This window comes from Ciona intestinalis, unplaced genomic scaffold (assembly GCF_000224145.3).
Source record: "Ciona intestinalis unplaced genomic scaffold, KH HT000161.2, whole genome shotgun sequence".
In the NCBI taxonomy this organism is placed as follows: domain Eukaryota; kingdom Metazoa; phylum Chordata; class Ascidiacea; order Phlebobranchia; family Cionidae; genus Ciona; species Ciona intestinalis.
This window is the reverse complement of record NW_004190483.2, coordinates 1-11,406: the sequence shown is the minus strand read 5'-3', so window position 1 is coordinate 11,406 and position 11,406 is coordinate 1. Positions and strand designations below refer to the sequence as shown.

The 11,406-nt window shown below is 41.0% G+C and overlaps 1 protein-coding gene across 1 annotated transcript in view; it reads left to right on the top strand.

The window, feature by feature from the left end:
- LOC100178315 (cilia- and flagella-associated protein 44-like) overlaps positions 1–10,932 on the top strand; it is a gene marked incomplete at its 3' end in the record, with an annotated part of 16,359 nt that extends 5,427 nt beyond the window's left edge. The window contains exons 3-27 of the mRNA XM_018816223.2: positions 361–404; positions 725–874; positions 1,150–1,227; positions 1,435–1,537; positions 1,714–1,847; positions 1,963–2,045; positions 2,300–2,471; positions 2,810–2,917; positions 3,045–3,164; positions 3,362–3,460; positions 3,761–3,961; positions 4,327–4,431; positions 4,732–4,917; positions 5,284–5,393; positions 5,629–5,753; positions 5,934–6,185; positions 6,489–6,665; positions 7,414–7,562; positions 7,850–8,068; positions 8,283–8,408; positions 8,637–8,859; positions 9,105–9,247; positions 9,685–9,873; positions 10,195–10,379; positions 10,809–10,932. Of these exons, the coding sequence (XP_018671768.2) occupies positions 361–404; positions 725–874; positions 1,150–1,227; positions 1,435–1,537; positions 1,714–1,847; positions 1,963–2,045; positions 2,300–2,471; positions 2,810–2,917; positions 3,045–3,164; positions 3,362–3,460; positions 3,761–3,961; positions 4,327–4,431; positions 4,732–4,917; positions 5,284–5,393; positions 5,629–5,753; positions 5,934–6,185; positions 6,489–6,665; positions 7,414–7,562; positions 7,850–8,068; positions 8,283–8,408; positions 8,637–8,859; positions 9,105–9,247; positions 9,685–9,873; positions 10,195–10,379; positions 10,809–10,932 (3,605 nt within the window). The remainder of the gene's footprint in view (positions 1–360; positions 405–724; positions 875–1,149; positions 1,228–1,434; positions 1,538–1,713; positions 1,848–1,962; positions 2,046–2,299; positions 2,472–2,809; positions 2,918–3,044; positions 3,165–3,361; positions 3,461–3,760; positions 3,962–4,326; positions 4,432–4,731; positions 4,918–5,283; positions 5,394–5,628; positions 5,754–5,933; positions 6,186–6,488; positions 6,666–7,413; positions 7,563–7,849; positions 8,069–8,282; positions 8,409–8,636; positions 8,860–9,104; positions 9,248–9,684; positions 9,874–10,194; positions 10,380–10,808) is intronic.
- Between the last annotated feature and the right edge of the window lie 474 nt (positions 10,933–11,406).

The window sequence follows — 11,406 nt, the reverse complement described above, 5'->3', positions numbered from 1 at the left end:
TTCACCTTGATTGCTTTGCTTGCTGTTCGACCCCTGCACTATATCGAAACAATCACCCACAAAGTTGCATACATGGTAACTTGTAAGCGGGCACGAGGTGTATGAAACAGAACACCCGTGTTATAATGACTGTCATTACCTCGCCTTGCGAGGATAAATAAGTTACATTTATTTTATACGAATCACTAATTAGATACGAAATAGCCGAGCATTACATGTGTTGTGTTATTAACATTTAATGTATTGTAACCCTGTATGGGCTTTGAACCTTGTACCTTCTGCTTCACCTTAATTGCACTGCTCATATATATATATATATTATTAACCATAGATATTAAAATCTTATTTTTAATTTTTTAGTTGAAGAGGAAGGCCCACCCGCCGATTTCTTCTATGATTTTGAGGTTTGTTTGAGTATTATGATGCAACAATGGACCATTATTAAAATAAGCGCCAAAACCATGAAAATTTTGCAATAATCATTACAACCAATAAGTTAGATTTGTTTTACAGGATTGTGTGTCTAACTATCCCTGCCTCCCCTGTGTTTATATAAGTTTGCCCCTATGTTCTTTGATACACCAATATTTTGTTTGCTTGTAGCACTTACTAAGTTTAATTATCTCTGTCGTAATTTAGAAGGTTTGCCCGCCTCTTACTTATTCCCATTCAATATTTTTCTATATACCTCATTAAATAAACTATTTTCTTTATAAAACCACAGCAATACCAGTCAGTGTCCCGAGTAACAAACGAATCTGGAATCCCATCCAATCTTCTTCAATTCTTCCATTCGTTTGGTTACGATTGTTGTAAAAGATCCAACCTCCATTTATTGAACGGTCCAACTGCTGTGTTCGCTGCTGGAAACTTGGTGAGTATGAGGTGGTTAGTGTTTTGTATGATTGACAGTGAGCATGAGGTGTATGAAGTCACCATGTATGGTGTGCAACACCCGTGAAACCCCTTGATTTCAGAGAGGAATACCTTACTTAACCTCACCACCCTACACCTTACCCTACATACTTAACCACACTACCCTATAGGTCCACCCTACATACTTAACCACACTACCCTACAACTCACCCTACATACTTAACCACACCACCCTACACCTCACCCTACATACTTAACCACACTACCCTACAGGTCCACCTACTCAACCTCAACAGCAGGGAGCACAAGTTCATTCGTAGTTGTAGTGGAGGTGGTATCGGATCAATTGCTGTGAGTATTATAAGATATCTATGTGTGGTGGAGAATCAAGTCCGTATAAATAACGGTTAATTATGTTGAAACAAAGGCTAATGATTCTGGGTATTGTTGGTAAAACTAAATATTCGTTTGGTACACCATTGTTTATGCTCAATACTTGGTGTGTTCATGGGTGTTAGATCAGATCCTGATATTTATTCTATGATCACTTTGTTACAGATTCATCCAAGTGGAAAATATTTTGCCGTCGCAGAAAAAGGGAAGAAACCACATATTTTGGTTTACGAGTTTCCCTCGATGAAGTTGTACCGAGTACTGCAAGGTTTGTGGTGTAATATTGTAACCAATGATTTAACTTATTTGTCCGTGGTCTGTTCCATACGCCTTAGCCCACTTACAAGTTACCACATATGTAACTTATTTATCCTCGCATGGCGGGGCAACAACAGTCGTTATAACACATTATACCACCACCCACCTAACCCCTAATATACACAGGGGGTACGGAACGCGCGTATTCATTCGTTGACTTCAGTCCTAAAGGTGACTTGCTAGCCTCTGTCGGTTCCGCACCTGATTACATGTTAACTGTTTGGGATTGGTGCAAGGAGAAGATTATGCTGAGGTCAAAGGTACAATATATTCAACATGTGTTTCCATGATTAATATTCTTTCCAACACTGAAGTAGAACTTATTGTACACGTGTTATCATGATTAACCCCTAACGCTGAATCCTTCTTCCCCAGGCTTTCTCACAAGAAGTATACCGCGTAACTTTCTCCCCAGAACAAGAAGGTCAACTCACATCCAGTGGAACAACTCATATCAGGTGCAAATGTTTGTTAGGTCAGGGAGTGTAATAATGAATGTATGTAACTTAATTATGCTCGCATGACCAGAAAACGACAGGCTTTATAACACGGGTGTTCTGTTTCATACACCTCGTGCCCGCTTACAAGTTACCATGTATGTAACTTTTTATCTTTGCATGACAGGGAAACGACATGCGTTATAAGACGGATGTTCTGTGCCTAAACACACGCAATAAACACAAGTGATGTTTATATTCACAATATTCATCAGGTTTTGGAAGATGGCATTCACATTCACTGGGTTAAAGTTGAAAGGTGAACTTGGTAGATTCGGCAAGACATCTTTGAGTGACATAGAGGGATATATTCAACTACCGGATGGAAAAGTGTTATCGGGGTGCGAGTGGGGGAATATGCTGCTGTGGGATGGTGGGCTTATTAAGGTGGGTGGGGGGTGGGGTTGACCAGGGGTGTTGATACTCTATATGGGTGAGGTACTACAGCTAGGCCAGCCATGGAACCTTGGATTTTGACCATAGTTGCCCATTACCCCAACATTGTATATACACATTTTATATGGGTGAGGTCATATTTCGTGGCATGCCATGGGACATAAGATTTCGGCTAAAGTTGGCCTGTTACCACAAAACCCAGGCTGCTACCACATTTGGCGCGAACCTGAAAATATTTTTTTAATGCTTTTAAATATGACCTGTTGTAGTCTGTTGTGGCAAAAGATATTTTGATTAGTTGACGATTTGTAATTCTAACTATTTACCAGGTTGAGATCTGTAAGAAGAACCTGAAGCCATGTCATGTTGGCTCCATTCAACAACTTGTGATTGATGAAGGGGAACTCATAACCATTGGGTTGGATGGTTATGTTAGGGTAGGTGGGGTGTGGGTTCAAAGCCAGGTTAAGGTGGGAGAACCGGGGATCCTGGATTCGAATCCAGTCCAGGGTTGAAGAACCAGGGATCCTGGGTTCGAATCCATGCTAACACACTTACGTTCAGGTTTGGGAGTTGGAAGCGATTGACACAGCGGACACAACGGATGATTCGGACAAGTTTGAAGTTGAGCCGATGAATGAATTGAAAGTGGGGACCGATGTTCAACTCACAAGGATGGTTAAGGTGATATCTATGTTTATATTGTTTCTATGGGGGTTGGTGTGGTTAAGTTTTCTATGAATGAAGGTAAATGAAATTTAAAACCAATGACAGTTTTTATAACACGGGTTTTCCTTTTTATATACCTCGTGCCAGCCCATGAGTTACCAGGTACATTCCAATATATAATAATAATAATAATTATGTTGATGATGTTCCAGGCTGCCGAAGATGAGGACACAGAGGAAGGATCATCCATATGGTACGCACAAGATGCAGGTGGTGGGATATGGAAGTTGGATCTTTCATTCTCACATACGGTAATATTGGGGTGTGTAATGTTGTGGTAACCACCAGGTATAACATTAAGTGTATGGGATGAAACAGGGGTGACATCATATGTTTTACCACCCGAGTTTTCAACCTAAAACATTGGGGCTGCTGTTGGGCATCTATATAACATGTAAGCAGAGCCTTCTTGAATTCACCACATTAATCAATGCAGTTTCCTATGTTTTTTAAACAATGTCAGCCCAGATTTTGCCGCAAACACTATCCAAGATTATTACAAGCATGAAATCTGATAGAAATGATAACATTTCACCCAACTTTCTTTCCAGACGAAACCTCCTGCGAAGCTTCATTCGTTCACGAGCGGTCCAATCGCGGGCCTCGCCTCGTCACCATCGAGCCACTTGGTGGCGACAACGGGCGACACCTTCGTTCGAATCCACGATTATTTAACAAGGGATATTTTGTGCGAGTTTAAATCGCCGAGTGTTCATTCGAGGGGAACGGCGCTGATATGGCCGAATAAAGTGGTGAGTTGGAGTATGGGTGGGTGGGTTGAAGTATGTGTGGTTAGGGGTGGTATTTGGGGCTGGGTGTTACTTTGGGGGGGGGTTGGGGTCAGGTAATGGGCCAACTGTGTGTCCTAAATCTTAGTTTTATAAAATGAACTTTACTGGGTTAGGAAGGTTGGCCAAAAGTTCGGATAATGTGTCAACTTTAGCTTGAAAGTATTCATGGTTGCTTCTTATTGGGGAGAATCTTATTTTGATTGATTGGGTGACTGGCTACTGTTCAACAACATTAGTTGTGAATTTAACCTTTTTCCACAAGTAGTTTTACTCGTAGCATTATTTACCAACTGCCTTTTGTTATGTTGACCACACCATACATGCAGGTTGATCCGAAAGGTACCACCATTATTGGTGGCTTTTCCGACGGAATACTTCGGGTGTTGACACTACGTCAGGTAGATGGCGCCAATGAGCTTATTCTAAACCAGGTAATAGAAATAATACAATTAAACAAATAATCGTCATACATGTATAAATTTATGAGTGAAAATAAGTAGAAAAAGGTTCTTCTTGCCTTTTGTACCAATATTTGATTTAGATATTGAGTGTCTGGGTCAACTATATCCCTATTATTCCCCACTAAACAACCCGCCCATACTATCCAACTTGTAAGCTGGCACGAAATGTATGGAACACCCATGTTATAACCAGTGTTGTTTCTGACCTCCCGAGGATAAATAAGTTACATTGTTTCATGCAAACCCCTCACCCACACATAACCCCCCTAGGTGATGAAACCTCATTCGTCCACCATCACGTCCCTTGCGTTCGACAACACTGGTGAGATCCTCGCAACAGGGAGCACCGATAAAACCGTCTTCTTCTTCTCGGTTGATGCGGGTGGTTATTCACCAATCGGGTTCGTGAGCATTCCTGGGGAAGTAACCGGGATGGAGTGGTCGCCTCCGGGATTCGTGAGTATTACAAATTGCTATTCGGGTAAAAACTGTAATATTTCTATCATCTGGTTGCATTTGGTCGGGTTAAAAAAATATTTATTTGTGACTTGCTTTGTGTTGAGCTGGAAAATATTGTGTTGTTTTGCAACCTTTGTTATATCAGAAATAACTCTCCTGTTAAAAACTCCATTCGACCAACATTTCGTCTGTTTCTTACTAGAAATAAGCGTAAAAAAACATACTGTTAGCTACCAGGTATACTATACTAATCGGTATTCCTCTTCCAACCTCGATGTTGTTTGTCGGATGATAGATGAAGCGTTGACCCATATTTCTTTCAAATCTATACTAACCCCCAACACATCCATTATACCCTCACAGCCCGACACGACCCTCCTCGTGTCTTGTAGTAACGGGAAAGTTATTGAGATTACGGCACCCTCTCATACAGACACCTCACATTCATTCAAGTTATCAGATGTTGCTATGAAGTGAGTGATAGTACTGGGTTTTCACATTATAAGTTATCTATATTTACCATTATGGGTTGTCCCTTCATTATTCTACAATGTTTGTCGAAATTTTTATGAACAATATTAGTTTGTTTAGAATGCTATTCAGATGGATTATATTAAACCCAAGTTATAAAAATTGAAAATATGGGATATAATTTCAAATATTAAGTTACTTCCTTGAACCTGGGATACAGTTGTTGATCTGTTGCAGGTACTTCACATTTCAAAGCATTAAGTCCAGACTGAGAAGAGATGAAGAGAGAGAAAGGAAAGAAGTGGAGAAGAAAAAAAGAAGAAGGCAAAGGGAGAAGGAATTGCAAAGAAGAAAAGACAGAGGTGAGAAGTGGCACAAGACACTTAACGACAGTTGCAATAATGGGTTGCTAAATTGTCAGCCATACATAAAAATTATCACCCACAAAGTTACACACGTGGTAACTCACGAGGTGTATGAAACAGAACATCCCTGTTATTAATTTTGATCTGGGTTGAATGAATGATGTCAATCTTTATCAGGTGAGGAGATAAGTCCGGAAGATGCTGCTTCGTTCCTTGAGGAAGATCCCGAGGATGTTGATGAGGAAGAAGAGGAATTATTCATCCCCCCGCATCCCAACAGTGTTCTCCAAGCATCATATTTGCTCCCGGGAAGATTCATGGCATCCATGGATGGTTATGATGCGGGGTATTTATACGAGTGTGTCTTCAAGGATGAAGATCAGGATGAAGAAGTTTCATCAGAGCCAACAAGAGCCATTCCTGTTAAAGGTGGGAGTTAAAGTGTGAATGTTTTGTGGTTCGCTTGTCTGGGGGGCGCGGGCTTCAACATCTGGTGAGGATGTGGTAGCACCTTTGGTGTTGGGGTAATGGGTCAACTCTGATCTAAATCCCAGGTCTCAGGTGTCTCACTGAAGCCTCCCACTTATAGAATAGAATCTTTATTATTACTTGTCTATAATCTGTCTCAGTGGATCTAGATGACTTTAATCCTTTGTCCTCTGTAGAACCTTTTATAGATTACTCTCACACTGCCGTCCACCATTTTATAACAACCCCCCCCCCCACCCCCAGATTCCTCGGACGTCCCAATCTCCCGTATCTCCTTTACGACCGATCGTCGCAAACTTGTGGCCGGGTTCCTTGACGGAATGATCCGTGTTTACCCACTAGAGGGAGATCCAGAGCTCCCATTCGACCTCGATATGATGGGCGCACATTGGGACATGAACATGCATGATAATGATACTGGTATGTTGTTGTTGTGGGTGTTAAGTTGTCAAACATAGGGAAACTCATTGATTAGTGTGGTGAATGCAATATACTTTGGCTCTGTTTGTTTGTATAGACACCTAACAACAGGGTAAAATCTAGGGTGACATTGTTAAAATACAGTTACACTCATAGTTGTCAAACATAGGGAACCTCATTGATTAATGTGGTGAATGCAATATACTTTGGCTCTGCTTGTTTGTATAGACACCTAACAACAGGGTAAAATCTGGGGTGACATTGTTAAAATACAGTTACACTCATAGTTGTCAAACATAGGGAACCTCATTGATTAATGTGGTGAATGCAATATACTTTGGCTCTGCTTTTTTGTATAGACACCTAACAGCAGGGTAAAATCTGGGGTGACATTGTTAAAATGCAGTTACACTCATAGTTGTCAAACATAGGGAACCTCATTGATTAATGTGGTGAATGCAATATACTTTGGCTCTGCTTGTTTGTATAGACACCTAACAGCAGGGCAAAATCTGGGGTGACATTGTTAAAACGCAGTTACACTCATAGTTGTCAAACATAGGGAACCTCATTGATTAATGTGGTGAATGCAATATACTTTGGCTCTGCTTGTTTGTACAGACACCCAACAGCAGGATAAAATCTGTTTTAAACTTAAAACATGGATGCTAAAACAGATGCAACCCCTGTTTAAAATCTTGGTGTAACATACCACCCCATGGACCCCTAACATTACATATGTACACAGGGAGCATAACGAACATAGTGGAAAGCTATGATGGGGCGTATCTATTCAGTGGGGGATCAGATGGGAATATATTTGGATATCATTCCCTCGCTCATGAAGAAATTGTGAAGAGCATGGAAGGAAAGAGAGCAAAGCTACCGACACCTAAGGTGGGTGGGTTGGGTTATAAAATATACTTTGTAAAGTTTATACCACCAAGGTGTTTAACTGGTTCTGTAGTACAGTGGTTAGAGCTCTTGCGTTGTATCCCAAGGGTGCTAGGTTCAAGGCTTGATGCTGCCACCCCCACATACACAATGTTACTTCAATAGAAACGCAACGTTAGCAAACTTATTCTGCACAACCTACTAAACGCTTTATAATGACTGTGTCTACCTTATTTTACAATATCACCCTCTACATTCAAAGTTATGCGCAATATTTCCTTCAAAAACAGAAACGCATCGTTGGGGAGATGAGCGTGGACGACATCAACGACCCACAAGCTTACAGCATTGAGGATGCCAAGTTGAAAGCTGAGCACGATAAGATGATCCGAGATGCAGAAGGGAAGAAGATGGCTGAGAGGAGGAGGGTGGGGAAACTGAGGAGGACTTTCCTCGAGCTGCTGGAGAAGAATAACGATCTTCCAGAGGATGTTAGGCTTAAGAAAGCGGTTCGTTTGTGTTTCATGTATGGATTAAATGCTTATTTACTATAAGTAATATTGTGGTAGGAATCCCATCAGACACAAAATAACGCAGGTAAATAGCTGTTATAAGACTTATATAAACTTATCCAGCTACACATGTTGTTTTGATATGTTTTTTAAATAAATGAATGTCACTTTGTCTTTGCTATAATTTTTGTATATTCTCGGGCGCCACCAGGAGTTTGAGTTGGATCCCACCATCCGGCACAAGATGGAGCAAGAGACAGAGTCGAAGATAGAGCGGGTGAGGTTGGAGATGATGTGGGAGAAAGAGAAACTATCGTTGGTTCATCGCAAGTTGGAGGTGGGGTGTTTGTGGGTGGTTTATATACGTTATACTTATTCATCCATGCTTATACGATAAGTATTAAAAGTGTTTGGGTAAATTGGTTTATATGGGTGATAACTAATTAATAAGCAGAGATAACTTTAACAAGATCGTACTTCGTAGCATTTAAGTCAGAGTTTGCTCGTTATTATACTGTTGTTGGACTACAGCAGTGATAATAAGATCTCTATGTTGTTTCTGTAGCAACGCTTCCGTTCCCAACTCGAGTGCGACCGAATCATCGTCCATTCGTTCAAATCGAGCCACACGGTGTCCTCGTACAGGGTTGCTAAGTTACCCGATGAGTTCTTCACGTTGAAGGACGTTGTTGAACAGCGTGTTCGGGCAGCAAGCCTTGCATCTGAGGGTGGGGTGATGGGGCTGATGGATGGTGGGGCTTCTATATCATCGGGGAGGGGGGGTAAAGGTGGGTCAGTTCTATGGTACCCTGGCCTCCATGTTGCTTTATCATTTTCACTCTTTACAATTTGGTTTTTGGTTTTCTGAATTGTTTTTTAAATAAGTTACATTCGTTTTCCTGCTCACCCCAAGTCGTTGGGCAAGACACTTAACAACAATTGCTCCAACCCAGGCTACTAATGGGTTGTCTAAATTATCTGTTGCCCCGCCATTTACATGAAATCTCATCAACTTAACCACCAACCCCCACAGACGATGATGAACTAGAGGAAACCGTCATTGAATCGAAACAAAAGAAATCTTCGTTACTTCACGGGAGGAAAGCTGAGAAAGTCGCCAAAGCTTTGAAGAAAGCTGAAGAGTCCAAGATGAAAAGGGAGAAACGTCATAAAGAGGTTTGTGATGTCATAGTTAGTGTAAAAACAACATAAAGAGGTTTGGGATGTCATAGTTAGTGTAAAAACAACATAAAGAGGTTTGGGATGTCATAGTTAGTGCAAAAACATCATAAAGAGGTTTGTGATGTCATAATTTCATGCAGAATCATGATTCATAATTAAAACCATCAAAGTTATTCTACCTACCATGCTATGTATATCAGGATGCCAAACTAAAAAAACTTTTTAGACCAAGTAACATTTTTTTCGTATTGAAATTTATGTTAGCAGTAGTTGCCCTAACCGCCTAACCCTTCAAAATAACTACAAACAACTCCCTTTTTGTATCAGTTAAATTTGTCTTAATTATTCAGTAAATATACAATATCCATAACCACACCACATACCCCTCATATACACTTTATAACCCTCACATATCCCCCCTATATAAACAGTGGGAGGAATTGTTCCGTAGCAAACCTGATGAGAATTATGAAGATCCTGCCGATGTTTCAGCAATCAAAGACGCACAAGCGAATATGGGAGACTTTAAGCTGAAGACGTCACCTGATTACGTGGTACCCGAACATCTGAGAATGGATACTGAGAAGAAGCGATATCAACTTTTAACTTTACTGGGATTGGTGGGTGGTGTGGTTAACTTGTGGTTAACTTAGATATCTATGCAAACATGGAAACCCATATCTTGGACACAACTCCCTTCTCAAATACTTTGGTTTACGAAACATTTTTAGTGACCTCGGAAGGAAAAAAATTGTATCCTGTATATCAACTATGTTATAGAAAGAGTCTAGAAGACGGTCTTCTATTCGTATATACAAGAAGTGCGAGTTAAATAGGCAAAATCTGACTCAAGGTTCTCTAACAAAGACCTCACCCATATCGAATATATACCGTTGCCCCTCCACTCAAGGATAAATAACTCATACACCCTTCCCCTCCAGATCCATCGAGCAAAATCGGACTTCAACGAGAAGTTAACGACGCTCCGTGATTGGAAGCTCTCTTCCATCATCGAGATGAAGAATCAACTCCAGGAGTTGAAAGAGATGCAGAGGAGGATGGTTAAGGATGAGAAAGTTGATCTTCCCATCATCCCACGCCCGCATCCGGATGAACAACCACACAAGTTTGTAACTTTGTTGATACGTTGATTATGTTTGTTAATTATTGGGGTGGTAACCAATAAGTCAAGCTAAAGCTAACTTTGTCTGGGACTCTGGGAATTAAGTAAACCAACTAAAGTATATTATGAACAACCGCACAAGTTTGTTACTTTGTTGATTAAGCTGATTGTAAATAAGCAGACTGGGTGTTGGGGGAAATATGACAAAAATCCTTGGTTATCATACAAGGACCCATATAGAATAGAAGCTGATTAACATGAGTGGCAGACATAGATTAGTTAAGCTTGTGCCTTTTGTTGTTTTTTGTATCTAAGTCTGTTTAAACCTAACTTCTGCCGGTAGTAACCCTTCATATTACCCTCTTCCCCAAGTCAAGACGTTTTTATGCTGAACAGACTTATGCTTTTACTAATCCACCATTGTAACTCCAGGAGGTACGAGTACACACGCGACACCCTGCTTAAGTTCGAGGAAGATGAAAAGATGAGAGAAGAAGCTGCTGCTCAAAAGAAGAGGCAAGGAGGTGGAGGACTCTTTGGGGGGTTCGGGGATGAGGTGGGTGTGGTGGGTGGGTTGGGGTAAAATGGTACATGTTGTGGGTTGGGGTAAGATGGTACACATTGTAAGTTTGGGTAAAGTGGTACACGTTGTGGGTTGGGGTAAGATGGTACATGTTGTGGGTTGGGGTAAGATGGTACATGTTGTAGGTTGGGGTAAGATGGTACACGTTGTAGGTTGATGTAGGATGGTACACGTCGTAGGTTGGGGTAAAGTGGTACATGTTGTAGGTTGGGGTAAAGTGGTACACGTTGTAGGTTGGGGTAAGATGGTACACGTTGTAGGTTGGGGTAAAGTGGTACACGTTGTAGGTTGGGGTAAAGTGGTACACGTTGTAGGTTGGGGTAAAATGGTACATGCTGTGAGTTGGGGTAAGATGGTACTTTTTGTGGAGTTGGGGTAAGATGGTACACGTGTGGGTTGGGGTAAGATGTACTCGGGTAAGATGTACACGTTGTGGATTGGGGTAAG